The sequence below is a fragment of the Podarcis pityusensis genome (genome assembly GCF_964106645.2).
Source record: "Podarcis pityusensis genome assembly, chromosome: 1".
NCBI lineage: Eukaryota > Metazoa > Chordata > Lepidosauria > Squamata > Lacertidae > Podarcis > Podarcis pityusensis.
The window spans coordinates 53,172,042-53,190,834 of NC_138028.1; the positions used below are offsets into that span (position 1 = coordinate 53,172,042).

The 18,793-nt window shown below is 43.1% G+C and overlaps 1 protein-coding gene across 2 annotated transcripts in view; it reads left to right on the top strand.

Moving 5' to 3' along the window:
• The window catches only part of ALX4 (ALX homeobox 4), a 76,856-nt gene extending 65,483 nt beyond the window's left edge, over positions 1 to 11,373 (top strand). For both annotated transcript variants that reach the window (XM_081002236.1, XM_081002235.1), the window contains exons 3-4: positions 3,841 to 3,969; positions 5,787 to 11,373. In XM_081002236.1, the coding sequence (XP_080858362.1) occupies positions 3,841 to 3,969; positions 5,787 to 6,110 (453 nt within the window). In that variant the 3' untranslated portion in view covers positions 6,111 to 11,373. The remainder of the gene's footprint in view (positions 1 to 3,840; positions 3,970 to 5,786) is intronic.
• Positions 11,374 to 18,793: the final 7,420 nt, after the last annotated feature.

The following is an 18,793-nucleotide window of genomic DNA, read 5'->3' on the forward strand; positions in this document are numbered from 1 at the left end:
AAAATTACCTAACTGCACCGCTGGGGATTGTCTTTTTTTTTTTTTTGCAGATTGCAGGTCAGCAAAAATAACTCCAAAGGCTGCAGCTGGCAGACGCCCATGCAGACACGGTTTCAGTCATTTCACATAAATGAGTGATTGCTTTGCTTCTGCTGCTGCTGCTGCTTGGATGAGATACAAACCATCCTGGAGCCACATGGGGAGGAAACCTCCAGGTCACTGAGAATCTCCTTGCCAGGCCTAAGCAGACAGAGAGAAATCTCCTATTGGAGATCAAAGTGAGATGCTGGCAAGACTGACTCCTGCAGTTTACAAGGGAAGTCAGACTTTAAGGAGAGGGGTGAGAACAGAAGAGACGTAGACAGAGAGGGAAGAATATTGCCATCCACTTTTGCTCTCCTCCTTCTTGAGAGGCTTAGTGAGTGACTACACATATACACAAAATGACGATAAAAATTCAATTAAACACATTTAACCTGTGGCAAAACATGAATGCATTTGTATAAATGCAAGCAGATGACACCCCAGCAAGCAGCTGTAGGTACAATCAATTCAGTTGTGAGCCCCCTTTAGATAATTTTACTTCTTTGCTATGCTGTTCAATCCTCCTTCAGTTTTATTGAAGGGAATAGATGAGGGACACAGGTCAGCCAAATACAGTTAATGTAAACCAGTTTGTAGAAATGTTCCTTTGGAAAGCACAATATTCTAGTTCCTGATTATTATATTTTAAGAAAGGAAGAAATTTATTTTAAAGATTTGGTTAATAACTGCATCATCCCTTGCAAAAGAGCACAACTGCATATTACATGGTGGATACGTGAGCCATTTAAAACATAGCAAAAAGTTTAAAAATTAACCACGTGGCATAGTCAGTTTTCATAAACAGGCAAAAACGATGGCAACTGATTGTGATTCTGCTTTAATTATTGATAGTTTTGTCTTTTTGTGACAGTGTACTGCTGATTAATATTATGGCAGCATCACTGTCTTCTTAGAATAGAATATTGAACTTTAAGATCTTCCAAGAAAAAATAATAATTGAGGACTGAATAGATAACTAGGTTTCTGGAGTTCATCCACAGATCAGACACCATTTAATCACTTTTTAGTGACTGGGATTATGTGAATATTACTGACTTAAAATGCAGATAGGTCACTGTTTTTCTCAATTTGGATTGAAACTGGTTTGAGCAGAAAGCACATCAAAATGCAGTGTTTCCTAAGTAATGACAGGATAGATACAGAATATATCCAGATTATGGCCAATATCATATGTGCACCGCTTCTTAAACCAGTGGTGGCCTTTGGGCTCTCAAATTTCAGTGGTGCTCTGTGCGATGCTAAAATTTGGTGCCTTTTCACCTCCCGCTCTCCATTCTGCAACTTTGTTGTGGCGCTAGTTGTACTACTCTAAAACCGCCTCTGCCCAAACCCACAATGGGAGCGCACTGGATGCTGAGTCAACAGGAAGGTTTACACAGCCTTAGTTGGTTGTCTCACATCATGCCCATAGCACTTTGATATCCCTGGACTCATAGTTGTTCCCCTGTGAGTTGTGACCAAATCTTGCTTAGTTAAATGCACCATTTATACTTTGGGTACATCTTTTTTAAAACTTTACCTTGTAAAACAGTTCCCATCTCTCTCCCTCCCCCCACCTCTCCTCAATTCTAGTTGTTTTCATTTTGTCTTGCATATGTTGTAGAACCCTGCTGTTTGGGGCTGTATTACAAGATTAATATTAAGATTTTGTTTGAGCTTCAAAAGTATGAACAAAGCTTCAAAACTCCCATTGGGGGAAAGAAGAAGATAGTGAAGCACTGGACCCATAGTGAATCAGATTAATCTATGCATTTCCTTGTGTTGGCCATGCATCTCACTGTAAATATAAAATTCAATAATTTTAAATAAATTAGCCTTGTTTGGCACCTCCACAAGCAACCAAGTTACATGTTGTGTTAATAGCAGGCTTTTTCTAGACTGTATCAGTGCCAGGTTACAGCTGCTATGGGCTAAATATTTTTAGAGTACAGTGGTACCTCGGTTTAAGAACAGTTCAGTTTAAGAACGATTTGGTTTACAAACTCCGCAAAACCGGAAATAGTCTCTTGGTTTGAGAACTTTACCTTGGTCTAAGAACAGAATCCGAACGGTGGAAGGGCACCAGCGGCAGGAGGCCTCATTAGGGAAAGCACACCTCAGTTTAAGAACAGTTTTGGTTTAAGTACAGACTTCCGGAACGGATTAAGTTCGTAAACCAAGGTACCACTGTGGTGTTGTTGTTGTCATTAAATTTATAATTCTGCCTTTCACCAAATCATTGCACATTTAATATATGTCCCCTCTGTTTGTGATATAAGAATAAAGAGCTTAACAGGACAATTCTATAGATGTGTATTTGGAAGTCAGGCTTAGGCGTGAGTTCAATGGGACTTGCTTCTAGGTAAGTGGATAAGTGAATAACCCTATAGTTCTGGAAGAGTGTCCCAGGCACATTGGGATATATTGGTTCTTCCTCTCCCATGTCAGTGATGGAGCTCCTGCACTGGATAAAGATATTCTGTACTGGACTCCCCCTCCCCCCCCCGCCATAATGGAAACCTCCAACAACCTGACCTGACAGGGCTTTGGGGCTCTGATATCAGTGGGGCCCAAAAGGGTATGTGTTGGTGGACTTTCAGAGCTGTTTCTCCTCACAGTAGGCAGATTAAGAAAGCAGGTGAAAGAACAGATGGAGAAACAAACAGATAGCACAGCATCTTCCGTTTGTATGCTCAGAAAAGTCAGAGGGACTCGGAATCCATCTAAGGCAGCACAATGCCTTGGGTCAGCCTTGCAAGTGGCACTGGCCAGGTCTGTTTGGGCCTTGCATGGTCCAAGTCTATGGGCAGACTAAGGCTGAGAGAACACGGCTTGCCTTAGTGAATTGGTGACAGAGATCAGATTTGAACCGGGGTCGTTCCCAATTTGTAGCTCAGCATTCTGCTAGACCTGCTCTTGGAAATGTGCAGAATAAATAGGAAGGAGATGGTAAGGAACTTCTCTGACAACTCAAAAGTCATTGTGTCCTGATATAGAGATACAATGTAAGATGATTACCTGTTACTTAAAGACAATGAAGCTCTCATACCAGAAAAATGGACCAGAAGAGAGAGGAACAGCTAGTTTTGTTCAATATACAGTGGTACCTCGGTCTATGAACAGCCTGTTAATGAACTATTCGGTGAACAAATTCCACAAAACCAGAAATAGCTGTTCCAGTTAGCGAACTTTGCCCCAGGAGACGAACGGAATCCGAATGGTGGAAGGACACTGGCAGCTGGAGGCCTCATTAGGGAAAGTGCACCTCAGTTTAAGAACGGCTTTGGTTTAAGAATGGACTTCCGGAACGGATTAGGTTTGTAAACTGAGGTACCACTGTAATTATGTTGGTGTTCAAATTAACCAAAGGTGCATGAGCAGCTATTTGTGAGCAACGTACAATACAAATATAGCTTAAATGAAAGCATCTATGTGTGATTCTGCTGAGATAAGCACCCAAATGTGGGATTTAGGTTCCATATTAAAAGACCCTCTCAGCCTGCTTCTTGGCCAGCAACGTTCAGCTACTACATAGAAGGTAATAGCACTGATATCAGTGTTGCCACTTTAGGAAGGTCTAAAATATGGGATGGGTATACAATGACAACCCAAGCAGAATTCTATTTTTCAATATTTTACAACTTGGGGTGGCCTGGAGGAGGCAATTGTTCACCTCCAGTCGCAGAAGATGTACTGAGATCCTGTCCCCTTCCTTCCTTTCCTGAAGCACTTTTCAACCTGTGCTTTTCTTCTCAGGTTTGGTTTCAGAACAGACGGGCAAAATGGAGGAAGCGAGAGCGGTTTGGTCAAATGCAGCAGGTCCGCACCCACTTCTCCACAGCCTATGAGCTCCCCTTACTAACTCGAGCAGAGAACTATGCCCAGGTGAGTGTCTGCCACCAGCACACCTGTCTCTTTAACATTAAGGGTGGCATTCAACTAAGCTTCACTCATTAATGAAATTAATGAACATGACTCAGTCAGGTCCATTAATTTCATCAGGTCTGCCCAGAGTCAATGTTGAATACCACCCTAAGGCCCTGCCTTCAGTCAGTTGGGATATGGTAGGATGAGACAAGTGATTCAAGGTTCAAGGAACTGATACGGTGTTAAAAACCTTTGCCTCTGTAACAGTTGTGAAACTTACCCTCACATTTCAAAGATAGGAAATAAATACATAGCATGTACTTTGTTGCCTGTATAACCTGGAGAAATTTGGAAGTGGCTTGTAAAATCTGCCATCCATTTGTAATTCTGTGCACATTTTTGGTGGAGTAAGCCCCATTGAGTTCCTTCAGAGCAAACAGGCATATGCCCAGGAAGGAAAGTGGCAGAAGAAGAACGAATTAACCTTCTCCGCTTTACATCCTGGGGTCCAAGGGAAATTCTCTCCGCCTCCCACTTGTTGGAAACACAGACAAGGTTGCTCATCTTGCCCTTGCTCATCTCCTCCCACCTCATAACAAAAGATGCTTTAGCTCTTCAGCCTTTCCTGGTGGGGAAGGGTCTCCAGGCTTTCAGTTGCCCCTTTCTGTACTTTCCCCAGCTCCATGATGATCCTTCTTCGAGGTGGGGGTCAACCAGACCTGTACATGATATTCAAAATGTGGCAGAACCATAAATTTAAACGATGGCATTTTTACTCTGGCTATCTTGCGTCCCCTGCTTTCATCACCTCCGAATGTTACGGCCTCATCTCCCCCACTATACCTGCCACAGAGATGTAGTCTGCCGGAGGTAAAAGGTCAGGCTTGGAGCCAGAGCTGAATGGCGCTGGAAGGCTGTGGAATGCAGGCCTTTCAGAGACAGGCATTTTCCTACTTTCCATCTGGATCCTCTCCTGTTGCATTCTTTCATCTCACATTCTCCCCCCCAATACACCTCCCCTCCCCACCTCCCAGGGGCCTCCTGCTGGTAAAAGTCATTCTTCGCTCTCTGCTTTGGTAGGATCGTTTTGGTTTCAGCATCCTAGATAATCCTAGATAATGTGCTTGTTGTTGTCATTGCAATTTTTCTCTCTCACACTAAGCAAAAGGGGGGAGCTCAGAGGCAGAGTGTCTTTAATTGCAGAATGCCCCAGAAACAATTCCCAGAAATGCCTCGATTTAAGAACTGGCCAACTGTCTGCCTAGCCCAGGATCACCTGCCCAAACTGGCAGAGCTGTTGTTGGGGAAGACAGGTAAGTCCTGGGCTAGACAGACATTTCATCAGAAGGCTGAGTTTTCTAAGGGTTCCCACCCCTCTTTTTTGATCAAGGCTCTGTGCCTTTCATGACTGAATGACAGAATTTCAATCTGAATTAATTAACAGTGTCTTCAAGCACAGGGTTTTCTATTCCTTGGCTTTTTCCAAAAGCAGAATAGCACAGTGGATAGAGCATATGAGATGTGAAAATTGGCATGAGGTGGCCAATTTATGATCTGAAAATAATAATAATAATAAATAAACTCAAGGATGTGAAAACCTCAAGAAGAAAACAAGAGCACCAACGGCCACCAGCACTATCAATCAATGTAATGAGAGACATGTGCTCTTCGCAGATGAGATGCCTACACTACTTTGAGAAGGAATTGGCTTGATTCAATACAGAACACCTTAATACTCGGACCTCTCCCTGTCCACACATCTTTTCCACTTTGAGAACCAAGGGATAAACCAGTGCTCATTAACTGATCTTTTCCTTCCTTCTCCACCATCCCAGATCCAGAATCCATCCTGGATTGGCAACAACGGTGCTGCCTCCCCCGTCCCTGCCTGCGTCGTGCCTTGTGACTCAGTGCCTTCCTGCATGTCTCCCCACACCCATCCCCACACAACCGGAGGGGTCTCCGAATTCCTGAGCGTCTCTGGTCCCGGCAGCCACGTGGGACAGACTCACATGGGGAGCCTCTTCGGTGGCGCAGCCATCAGCCCCGGCATCAACGGTTACGAGCTGAACGGCGAGCCCGACCGCAAGTCCTCCAGCATCGCTGCCCTGCGGATGAAAGCCAAGGAGCACAGCGCTGCCATATCGTGGGCGACATGACAAGGTGCAGCGGTTGCCCTCCAGACACTGACCGAGCAAACAGGGACGATCGAACCAATCCATCCACTCTTGGACCCGAGGCAGCCAGTGCCCTACTCAGAGATCTGAATGCAGCACTTTTAGCTATCCTAGGTATAATAGCATTACGTGCGTTGCCGTATTTGGAGTGTTTTAAACATGCAGGGGATTTTGTTGTTGTTGTCCCCAACAAACAGGTGTGTGGAAGGAAATAATGGGTGTGTTTACTGCACCAGACAAAGTTGAGTTTTTGTGTGTGTGTGTGTGTGTGTGTGTGTGTGTGTGTGTGTTCACATGGCATGTTTCCCGAATGCTGTCATTGTCCTGACTTGCCAATGAAAAAGGACACTTTGTCTCCCCTGCTTTCTCTGACACCGGATTTGTCTTTCTCTTTAAAACGCAAAAGCTTCAAGCCACACTTCCCAGTAGATTGCTCTGCACATTTCCAGTACCATTTATTCTCATGCTATGGGCAGTTCTATGATACCTATAATGCCAGAATAATGTGGTTGCTTTAGTTGACGAGTGCCAGACTGGTGTTTGTGTGTGCATGCATGTGTGTGCTGTGTGTAGGGTATGCTGATTCAACTCACAGAATACCTGTAGATGCCAGGCTGCAACCCAGAGGTTGCCTTGGCAACTGCACTGGGTAAAAAGAAGCAGCCGCTGTCTTGTCTCCCATTTTCCTGACATCTGCTGTATGTCGTGAACAGGACTGCCACACAGCAGGCAGGGGTGGAGCACAGCGTGAAAGGAACAAGAGAAGCCAAGGCTGTGTGTGGCACCTCTTGATTTGGCAAGGATAATACAGGTCCCAGGCAATCTCCGTGTTGTGCTCTGGCAACCCTACCACACAGGAATCTGGGTTGATCCAAGCAGCAAACCAAGGGCTATGAGATTGGCACAACTCAAAGCAACGATATTTGTGCCATCTCCTGTAGTAGTGGGGCCTGCATCCTCGTAGGGGGACTGTGTACCTATTGCCAAGTAAGATAAAAATCTATATCCAAAACAGAGGACAAAAATGGGCACGGATTCGCATAACATTTGCATGCGCTAATTTATAATGCAACTTAGAAACTATAATTGAAATAATAATAATTTTAACAATAATTTTATTATTTATACCCTGCCCATCTGGCTGGGTTTCCCCATAGAAATGCAGTGCATCTAACCATAGTGGGGAAGACTGACCAAGTGGCCGGCATGTCTGCTGGGTCTGCCACCCAGGTGCTGCCTGCGGATGGGCAACTTGGATGCCCCTGCTCACTCTCTCCTTAGGACTCCTTGTCTCTAAAACAGCCTTGGACCAGAGATAGGACCACATCCTGACAGTCCTTCAAATAAGTGACTGTTTGCGTGCCATCCAGCAAACTTTGTTGCATGGGCAGCATAGAAACGTAGGAAAATAAAGGAAGAAAATCAACATAAAGTAGGATCCATGGCCCATCCTCTTCTATCTTTTGCCCTGCTTAGTTCTGAGGAATGAAATTAAGCTGTGGGAGCTGCTACCATCAGTCCAAAACAAGGGTTCTGACTACTGGCCTGAATAAAGAGCAAGAGAGCGACAAGAGTGTGGTCTACAAGAAAGAGAAAATCCTTCTCCTGTCTTCCTGCCCAGGTGACATGGCTAGTTCTACAGAAGGCCAAAGAACATGGTTTTCCCTTCCTATATTATTACGGTCACAGGCTTCTGACCAATAAGAGAAGATAGATCTCCATGATTACCAGAACAAGTGCCTTCTTTAAACAGTATTCACAATTCTGCAATCCGCAGCCTAGCTCAAAAAACAGTCTTCCTGGTGTCCCCTTCCATTTGTACTGACCTAAACCACCATATGAAGATTGCCCTAGCCATGTATTGGAGGAATAAAGCTAGAGCTTGTTTCTTTGGTTGGAAATGCTCTTGCTTTCAGCTCAAAGCTTTTAGCAGACATGGACCCACCTCTTGTCACTCCCATTCATCAGGATGGTGGCAACTTCCCAGTTCCCCTGTGGTTGCTTTCCTTATAGATTGATCAAAGAAGATTTGGATCGAGTCAGCTGAGATTCCGCCCAACTCAGCTATGAATAAGCTGATTTTTAAACAGTGTTTAGGTTTTGTGGTTTCTTAAGCACAGAGCTACATATCCCTCAGAGAAGAGAAAGAAAGGAGGAGGATTAAACCGCCAGTCTGGTTTTTAAGAGGGTGTTTACTGGGTTTGGTAGCTACTGGTCTCCCTTCTCCCAGTGAGCAGCTGCTATACAGGCACAGAGATTTCATTTGGGCCTCGTCACAAAAGCAAGACCCCCCTCAGTGATGCCTGGGACACAAGCGCACACCTGCCTTCTGGCTCACATGTGGCTGTGGAATCACAAGCATTTGCACACACTCTGGCCTGGAATGGGAAGGCTGCCGGCAGGAATTCTTACAAAAAAGTCAGCTCATCGACAACAAGGCTTCTTGGTCTTCAGTGCACATGGGTTCTCAGGAGGAAAAGTTGCTGGAAAATCTGAAGGGGGGGGAATGGGAACGGTCCTATTTGTGGAGCAGAGGTAAATGAAGCAGGGCCTCCATTTAGAGATGGGGAAGCCATATGTTCCCTCACCACCATGTGATCATTCCACATGATCATCTATCCCTCTAGCCATTTTACTAGTTCTACACATTTAACTGTTGCAGAAATAAGTGTGCCAGTGGCACAGACTAAAAAGATCCAATACCCCCCACTCTCTTTTTTTCAGGTGTATGTATGTAACTTCTCTTATTTGTCTATAGTGATGATGTCACGTGCACTGTCCAATACATGCCTGTGATAATTCCAGACCCACATTTTACAACAAGCCTTACAAGGATTGATACTCTACCTGCAGAGATTAAAAAATGGGTTTTCATGTTGATTTTAGTGAAAATGCTAAGGACATCACTAGGAATACAAAGTGTTTCCACTGTGTTTGGATCATGCCTTGTGCATCAAGGGCTTGGAAAACACAACACCCACCAGTAAAAGTACTACTTTCAGAAATGACACCTGTGTTCCCCCAACAACAAATACACAACAATGTTGCATTTGTTGTGGCACAAACAACTTATCAGGGATAAGTGCTCTCATTTGCCCCTCGCCACCTTTTAAAGCTATGAAATCAAGGTCCCACAGACACTTTTCTGGCATTGATAGTGTTCACTCCCCTGAATGGCCTTGGCCATTTTAACTGAATGTGGTCAGTCTAACTGAAAGGGTACCTGAAACAAAATAAAAAATTCCTTCCAGTAGCACCTTAGAGACCAACTAAGTTTGTTATTGGTATGAGCTTTCGTGTGCATGCACACTTATTCAGAAGGGTACCTTTGAGAGTTGTACCTGGAACTCTCAGGCAAGAAATAATGGGCAACATCCAACATTGGTCATGTCCAAAATAGATCCACTGAAATCAATGGAGCCATTCTGATGATGACGAATGCTGGCTATCACTTAATGTGTGTGTGAATGCATAAGTAATATTATCCATGCTTAACCATGTTTTTGTGTTCCTAAGTGTGCATACCTAGGAGAATATATTGTGAGTGTGTGTGCTGCCTGTGCAAGTATGTTTATTGTATAAACAGCTAAGTTTGCCATCTCTTGGGTGGAGGATAGGATCTCTCATGACTAGCATTTTGCCCAATGTGATTTCAGTTTTTAGTTGGGAAGCTAGGGTGGGGGAGAACTCTTAATTCTTCTTCTTCTTCTTCTTCTTCTTCTTCTTCTTCTTCTTCTTCTTCTTCTTCTTCTTTTCTTTTGCTGCTGCCTTAGCTTTCAGTATGAAATCTGCAGCTCCAAAAATGGTCATCTTGTTAGACGCTAACTTTGAGGGGTACATTGCTGTATGTATAAGTCCTATTCATGAGTTATTCATGTGCAGCACGTTACCAAATGTGCTTCGTAGCAGAGACAGGCTTTTTAGCCCTGACATCATGCATATGGCTGCCTGTGGTGAAACCCAAACATGCAAACTCCTGACTCCTGTTCATATGTAGAGGCACTTGCACAACCAAGCCAAGCTCCCATGTTGGGGTTTCTCTACAAGAAATGGTGCACAACTTGCAGGTGTTTCAGGGGAAAGACACAATGCCAGGGTGGGGCTAAAAGTTTGGGCTCCACCCCAAAGTAAATGTGGTGACTCCTATAGGTGAGCAACGTGCCATTATTTTGTTGCTTTAGAACAGCGAGATGGCCAGCTCTAGCTGCGCACTGCAGACCATACATGCATGCAGTAGTGTACAAGAGTGTGGTGTGTGAAGTCTGTGTGCACAAGAAATGTATTTCAAGTGTACTTTGCCTAAGACTAGGTTTGCTTGAAGTCTGCTGGTCACATCCTGATGTCAACTCCAATGTGGCTTTGTGTATGAACGGTTCAGTTTATATCTAGACTGTACCTCAGCAGATCCTTCAGAAGACATTTCAGGATAATTGGAGGAGTGCTGTGGACCATGCACTGAACTGTTCAATGCAACATGTACACATTCGTTGACTAAGTAAACTCACCCCCAAGGACAAAATAGAACATTGTGCTCTGAAATGGAGCGGCTGCCAAAACCAGCAGCCCTCTGCCAAGCCCTTTTCCCTCTTGCCACTTATGTTGAGACACGTCTTTGCCACTGCTCTGCCTCGTTGGCCGAGACTGAGATGTAGACATGGGCAAGCATGGCTAAACATTGCAGGAAAAGCCAACACAGGGCTGCCATTTTAGCGGCAGCCCAGAGTCTAACATAGCTTGTAGTTCTAACAAAAAATGTATCCCGAGCAAGAGAATTCCATTAATGCCAGCCCTCCACAAGAGTGCTCTGCCTGGTTTTACTCTGTGTTGGACATAAATGAACTCAGGAGGCTTTCTGGGGTCAACAATTAGATGTTCTAGGGACAAATCCAGTACCCTGGATACTACCATGGTCAAGAGGGCTGTTTTAATGGAGCATTGGCTTGCTCTCCTTCCCATGGTAACATTATCTGCTGGCCAGAGCAACAGAATGTGAGCTATATGACCATTTGGCACGAGGGGGGCAGGATATTCCTATGTCTTTCTTCTTCTTTTGGATGATTATTCCTTGTCTTAGTGTATGCTAAGTTTTCACAGTACGTTGTAAAACACTCTGAAAACAAACAACAGTGAAAAAGGTAGCTTCCTGGAAATGGTTGAAAAATGATCAGGCAGACACAGCCGCTGAGAACTCCATGTTTATTTTGCTGCTTTGACTGACATAGCAAAAAAGCAAACACTTGAAATTTTTTTTTAAAAAAAAAAAGCCCAAATGGGAACTGGGGCAGAGTTAGGCTGAACAGATGAAAGCTTTTGATTGCTTTCAACTTCATGGATGGTAGTGCAGGGAAACCAAAGTGTGACTCCCCCCCCCTCCCCACACACCAGTTGTGACCCTTTACCGCAAATCCGGGTAATGTATTACCCAAACCAGTACTCCTTCCATGAACATAGATAGCGCTAGGACTTTTATACTACTGATGTTGAAGGACAGTTTTCAATGTATAATAATATATCAGATTTTTTTGGGTGTGCAGTGTTTGAAAGCGAGAATGGGAGAAAGATCGCAAGAAAACAAACCTCAGTCAATATTATTGTTGTAAGATATTGTAACCTTGTATAAATGCAACTTTTTTTCCCTTTAGCTTTATGGCCTGAGGCAGAATATATGAAAATATACATTCAAAAATGTTCAAGAATAAAATAATGGAATGGAAAAAATGCCCACAAAAATTGCAGTGTGAGGTTGTGCCATACAATTTTACTGCCTATACAGATATGTACTGCAAATTCATTACATTGTAATATTAAAAAAAGAACAAACTACTTTGCATCTTGTTTTTCTGTTGCTTCTGCTGCTGCTGCTATAAGGTATTGCACTTAAGACTTTTCTCTCCCTAGAGTTGAGGGTGGGAGAGAAACAAAATCCCTTGGAGCTACAAACAATATTCAAACAGAAAGAAAGTTGCTGGGAAAAGACAGACAAACACCCAGAGCACAGGCAGAAGAGATCCAAATAAGTATTATTTTTCTTCTTCTTTGTTGCCATAACCATCTCTTCTCTGCTTCTAACTGAAATCTGTCTATTTTGTGCCTGACTCATGGCAGATGAAATGCGATCGGAGGGGGGCCTCCAAAATCTCACGTTAATTGAAGTTGGCAAAAAATACTAACAGTGCCCTTTTGAACTGCTGACACAGAGCAGAATGGATTAAACAAGGCTAGATTAACAACAGGTGGCAGCGCACAGCCTCACTGCCTCTAGAGATTCTTGGCAGCCAAGAGGCAGTGACGGGAACATCCTGCAGGCAAAACATGAGACATCCAGTGAGTTGAGATGCTGCTGGTAGATGGACCAAAGACCCGAAAGCAGAAGGAGAAAAGCAGAGGATGATTTTGATGCAGCATTGGTGCTCATAGGTTTGCATTTTGAAGTGCATGTGGGAGTGGTTTTCCATATAACTTATTAAGGGATCAGTCTGTGATCAGAACCCAAAAGTGATCTAGGTTTCTATTCAACAGATGCTCATTTGAGAAGCGCCACAAATTACCAATTCTGACATTTGTTTTCCTTTGGGTTTCCACTGTGAGTTCATGCTGGTTGGTGTCATTTGTTGAGCAAAAGAGAATGCCAACCTGCTCATTCTCAATCTCTCAGTGGCTTTTGATATAGTTGAACTGTATCCTGGGAAGGCTCTGAGAGGTGAGGATTGGGGGTACTGTACCCCAGTGGTTCCACTCCAACCTTCAAGGCCATTTATAGAAAATAGTTATGGGAGGAGCCATATTGTTTAGTGACATGGAAGTTCTGGAGATGCTTAGGATTGAACCTTGGACCATCTGAATGCAAGCAAATGCTTTACCATTGAGCTACACCCATTTTCTGTTGTTGTGGTTGTTGTTGTTCAGTTTGGATACTGCCCTTCACCTGAAGATCACATGGTGGCCAAAACATAAACATACACAATGAGAACACACATAATCAAACAAACCAATAACCCCTCTCCCACAAGTTACAGGACAGCCAGCAGGAATGCTTCTCTACATAGTAGGGATATGGCAAATAGATGGTGGTACTGAGAGTAAGCTTGGTGCAGCTTGGAGATCACAATGGAGGATGTGTTCAAGCTTGGCTTACTACTGCTGCTGCTGCTACTACTAGTAGTAGTAGTAGTAATATGTCGCCTATCTGACTGGGTTGCTTCAACCACTCTGGGTGGCTTCCAGCAAAATCTAAAAACGCAAAGGAAGCAAATATCTGGCAATGGGACCAGCCAATGCAATTCTGGGCCTCATCAATAGGAGTATAGCATCTAGATCAAGGGAAGTAATAGTGCCACTGTATTCTGCTCTGGTCAGACCTCACCTGGAGTACTGTGTCCAGTTCTGGGCACCACAGTTCAAGAAGGACACTGACAAACTGGAATGTGTCCAGAGGAGGGCAACCAAAATGGTCAAAGGCCTGGAAACGATGCCTTATGAGGAACGGCTAAGGGAGCTGGGCATGTTTAGCCTGGAGAAGAGGAGGTTAAGGGGTGATATGATAGCCATGTTCAAATATATAAAAGGATGTCACATAGAGGAGGGAGAAAGGTTGTTTTCTGCTGCTCCAGAGAAGCGGACACGGAGCAATGGATCCAAACTACAAGAAAGAAGATTCCACCTAAACATTAGGAAGAACTTCCTGACAGTAAGAGCTGTTTGACAGTGGAATTTGCTGCCAAGGAGTGTGGTGGAGTCTCCTTCTTTGGAGGTCTTTAAGCAGAGGCTTGACAACCATATGTCAGGAGTGCTCTGATGGTGTTTCCTGCTTGGCAGGGGTTTGGACTCGATGGCCCTTGTGGTCTCTTCCAACTCTATGATTCTATGATTCTAGGTAGTTCCTGAACTTACACAAGATTGTGTAACATGTTTTCCTTCACACCCTTGCCCCTCACATGGTAGCTGACTTGGAGTTCGCTGAACTGAGCTGTGCCGTTCTTAGAATAGGCCACTGTACTGCCCAGGCTAGGGCTGCCACTTGTGGAGGAACCAGCTCCACATTGCATTGCTTGAAGGTCTTTGTTTCTCCTATCCCTGCAAAACCCTGTAAAGGATAGAGCATTCTTGGGTTCTTTTTACATAGTTATGTGTTTAAACAGCATAGTAACTCAAAGCAGCTCTACCGTACTTTATTCCATAGACTTGCTTTGACCAACGTCTTCAAATTTATTGGGTGAGCATAGTGAAGGGGTGTGAAATGCATCCTGCTCAATTTATGTTTGTTCATACAAAAAATAATAATACATTGACTGCAGGGACAGGCAGGTCATCTGAATCCACCTATAATTGCAGAGCAGGAGGGAGAGGTGGCAAGGGGAAATGGATCAGGATGTATATAAAAAAGAGAAACCCTAAAGGCTTCTGGGTTATTTTCTCATTACATACAGGGAAGGAACTGGCCAGGTCGGGACACTGACTGCAGAATACAAAGAGTCCTCACAGCTGTTGAATTTTATGGCTAGAAGATTTGAGAGCTGTTTAATAGGCTAAACCCATTTAGGTGTGAAATTTCATCATGGAAAAGTAATGTTTAATAAGCTACTAGTTCAGCTTTTTCTTCTTTACATTTTCCTTTCAAAGATGAGTGGTCTAATCTTTTAATAATACAGAACAATCATTGCTGCTTATGAGAAAGTGGCAAAGGCATCTCTTTATGGCCATATGGAAACCAGGTGTCAAGGTGTTACTTTTAATCCAAGACAAATAAGAATTTGTTGGTTGTATCCTTCCTCTTCCATCTATTGCCAGCTATTTATCTTTAGATTGAAAGTTACTGATGAGGCAGACAGGCTCAGGCCATTAGCCTCTTTGTGCCCTTCTAGGCTTTACATCTCTTAGGATTATATTTAGTTCCAGTGCATGTGCATCTTAAAAGGAAAGGTGTCAGTTTTTCAAACACCTGCACTTTTCACAACAGAGGCATTATATCAAAGTAAAAAACCATAGCATTAAAAAGTCAGTGTGAGTGCAGATAACTAAAGGAGGCTTCTATGAACGTTGATGTATCACCAACAAAGAAGTACAGAATATAGTAACTATAAGTTCTAGTTATTTTATATATAGGTAATTAAAGTAATTCAGAATTCTGTATAAATGATGGGGAGCACATTTGACTTTTAAACTTATAGAAACCACAGATATTTGCAGCTCAGACTCCTGTTTTCTGCAGACCCACATAAAAGCTATTATAATCTCATCTCCCACATTGCTCACAGAATTTTCACTTTATTTGCCAGTTTGATCATTTGCACTGGAAGATCCAACTTCAGATGTAGCTCTAAACAAGGAGCCATACTTTTGAGATCTTAATAATCCCCAATAGGATCTCTGTTACTAAATTTGAATCGGGGAGCTCTGCAGCTGCAACAGATTACGATCGTGGGAACAGACTTCTGACCTTGCAGAACAATGTATTCAGAAGCTCTGGTGCGTGCTTTCTGTAAAACAAGTGCCCTATTGGAACAGCTACATGAGAAGACAGACTTGATGACTGTTGCGATCGGAAATTTTGGACAGGTAGTGGGTAACTATATAGAGCCCACCCAGGAATCAAATCAGGAGAGTGCTCTGACAGATCAGATGAGGGAAGAAGATGTTGCTGAACCTCGGGTGCCAGAGATGGAGGGAGTTGTGGCCCAGCAGGAACATGAGTTGTTGGATTTGATAAATGAACTTGGAAAAAGCCAGATTTGGAGAGATAGAGTTTTGTTTGGTTTGGAAATGGGGGGTTGGATAGACCCCCCTATGCAGGGATGTTTTGACTTTCCAAGTCTGGCAATGGGCCGCGAGATGTTTGGGGTTGTGGGGGCTCTTAATTCTGGAGGGACTTTGAAACATGTTCTTAAATACCACATGGAGTTTAGTGTGGACTATGGAAAAGGGGCTGATTTGTCGAGAAGGGTCAAAAACACTGTCAAGCTGGAGTTCCCACGAGTGAAAGGAGCAGGAGACAAAGTAAAGTACAGGTATAAATATGAAGAAGAGCCGCGGAAGGGACATGGAAGAGACTTAAGGGCCTCGGACATAAGATTACCAGGTTAATGCGCCAGATTGATGGGACAGAAACTGAGATTCTGCCTTTCTTATGTCAGCATTTGTTTGCAAGAACAAAATAAATAAATCATGTCCAGTTACTAAAATTAAATAGGCATATTTCAGGATCAGGGGCCCATCAATCAAATTTAAAATTACCATTTCCCACTGCATTAGAAATGTTCACTGCCCCCTTTCTCTCGTGGATTCTTAAGGTAATCTACTACCACTGATCTCTCAACTTACCAAGAACTATAAAAATGGTCTCACAGAAGTTAGGTGGTGAATGAGTTAAGTGTTTCTTAACTCCTTCTTTCTTCAAGTAAACTGACAATCAAGGCGAACGAGGATAAAGTCAAGGACATTCGGAGAGGAATTATTGGAACCAACTCCGGAAAACGAAGCTGGCGAACAGGGGGCCTCTCTCCATTCAGAATCCCTTCTCAGAAAGCCTGCTGGAATTTCTGCTGGGAATACCTATCAGGGCTGTGCTGCCTTTCCTCCAGTGGATTATGCCTCAGCCACCACCATCACTGCTCCATTTCAACTAATTGTCTCAGATGTTGCCATTTGTTATCCCCTTAATGAGAAACACAACTTTTCCTTCACAGCCACCGCCACAAGAACCTGGCAGGCAGTGGAATCCTGAAGCTCAGCAGATGTAGGACTGTAAAACAGTGGTGAGTTCAGAACTGAAATTACACAGAAAAGGCAAGAGATTCCAAATAGCTTCAGATTTGAGGTAGGCTGAGAGCAACACACCAATCATAAATACTGGTGGGCTGATGGCTTGGTGCTGGCTTAGCTAGCGCTTTGGGCCAGCCTGCCTTGCCATAAAGGGCAGCCATCTTGGTTCATGTTTCCTGTGGCATTGAGTAGGATTCAGTCTATGGTAGCTTCTGATCCACTCTCAAGGAGAACATAACTGGCCTACCTCAGATTTCAAGCATGCTTCAAAACTACAGCAATGAATGCTCCAAATGTGTGTATAAATTACAGCTTTTGGGAAAACAGAATCCTACCCCCCTCAAATGTATATAGCTCAGCTTAACGTGCTGTGGTGAGGAGATTCAGAGTGCTGAGGGAATGTCAGTATAGTTTGTAGTCCCGAGAAAAAGGTGAAGGAAAACCATCTCTGCCCCCACTTGCTCAAGTTGAGTTCTAGCAATTATTTGTATTTTCTTATTTTTCTCAGCTCCTTAGAAAACGAGACTTCTGCAGTTTAACTAAACTAAATATCATACATGTCTGTGGCACTAGGTTACGTTTTCTTTTAATGAAATGAGACTAAAGGAACACAGAAACTATTGTTTGAAAAGGGATGATTGCTATGCCCAAGACTGTGCAGGCTTTGAAAAGTATACAAATCACATATACCCCCCCTCTATATTTCTGTTTCCTCAATTGGCCTTGCTTTTCTCATGCTCTGATCAACTTCTATCCTTGAGCAAAGTACAGGCAAGCAAAAAACAACCCCTTGAATTTAAATTATGTCCCACCAACTTCAATAGCTGTTAAGTATCAGAGAATGTTGATTTAAAAATAAACTAAATGGGCATTAATTTGTGTGTTTCCTTTTGAGGTTAATTCATTTCTAGCGTTGATTGTGAATGGGTGGGGAAGGGAAGTTAGAATCACATTAACACTATAGATTACATACCCATGTTTGGAAGTGCAAAGCTGCAGTGACTGTATCGTACACTGGTTAAAAAAAAGAGGTATGTGCCCTAAATCCCAGGTTCAAATGTTAGTTTAGCCTGTAGTCAGATGAGGTGGCCCTTTGACAAGCTACTGCCTCTCAAGCCACAGCTCCATACCTGTAATGTAGGAGCGGGGATGTGATGGCTCTCCATTTAATGTTTGCCACCAATTCCCATCATATCCCATGGCTAAGGCCACAGGGTCACCACCCCTGCTGTAATGGGATACTGGCCTATTTTACAGGGTTTGTGAAAGGATTACAGCAGTACCTTGCTATACCAAACATCAGCTAGCAGCAAGAAAGGTCCATCTACCTTGTATCTACTTTGTATGGTTTTAGTTTAGATTTAAATGTATTTGCTGTTTTTGTGTTTAACTGTTTAATATTATCTGCAGTGCACATCACATTGAGACAGTTGTTTAAAAGTTGATTAGAAAATAAATGATGATGATGATAATTTCTAACCTCCAACTCTGGGATATAATGCAAGATGAGCTGCCACCTGAGCCTTATATGGTACACCATGCTCAAGATCCTCTGTTTTCTCACCTGTAGAATAAAAACATCTGCTTCTAAAAAATAAAAAAGATGTGGCATCTATTCATAATAAAATTATTTGCTAAAAGCCACACATGCTTGAAGAGTTGATATTTTTAGAAGATTCAGTGTAGATTTTGTGTTTGCTTATGTGTTGTTTTTTGTTTTAAGAATCAGAGTAGAGCTGCTAGAAGCCACAGTAAAATTTTCCGTGAGTAAAACAGAACGTACACACTCTGGCATATTTTCTTTTAAAATATCCCCAGCCCCCAAATCACAAGTCCTCTTTGATACATTGTTAAGATTACTATCCCCTCAGGTTGTACAATCAAGAGAATATATTGACTCAGGCACA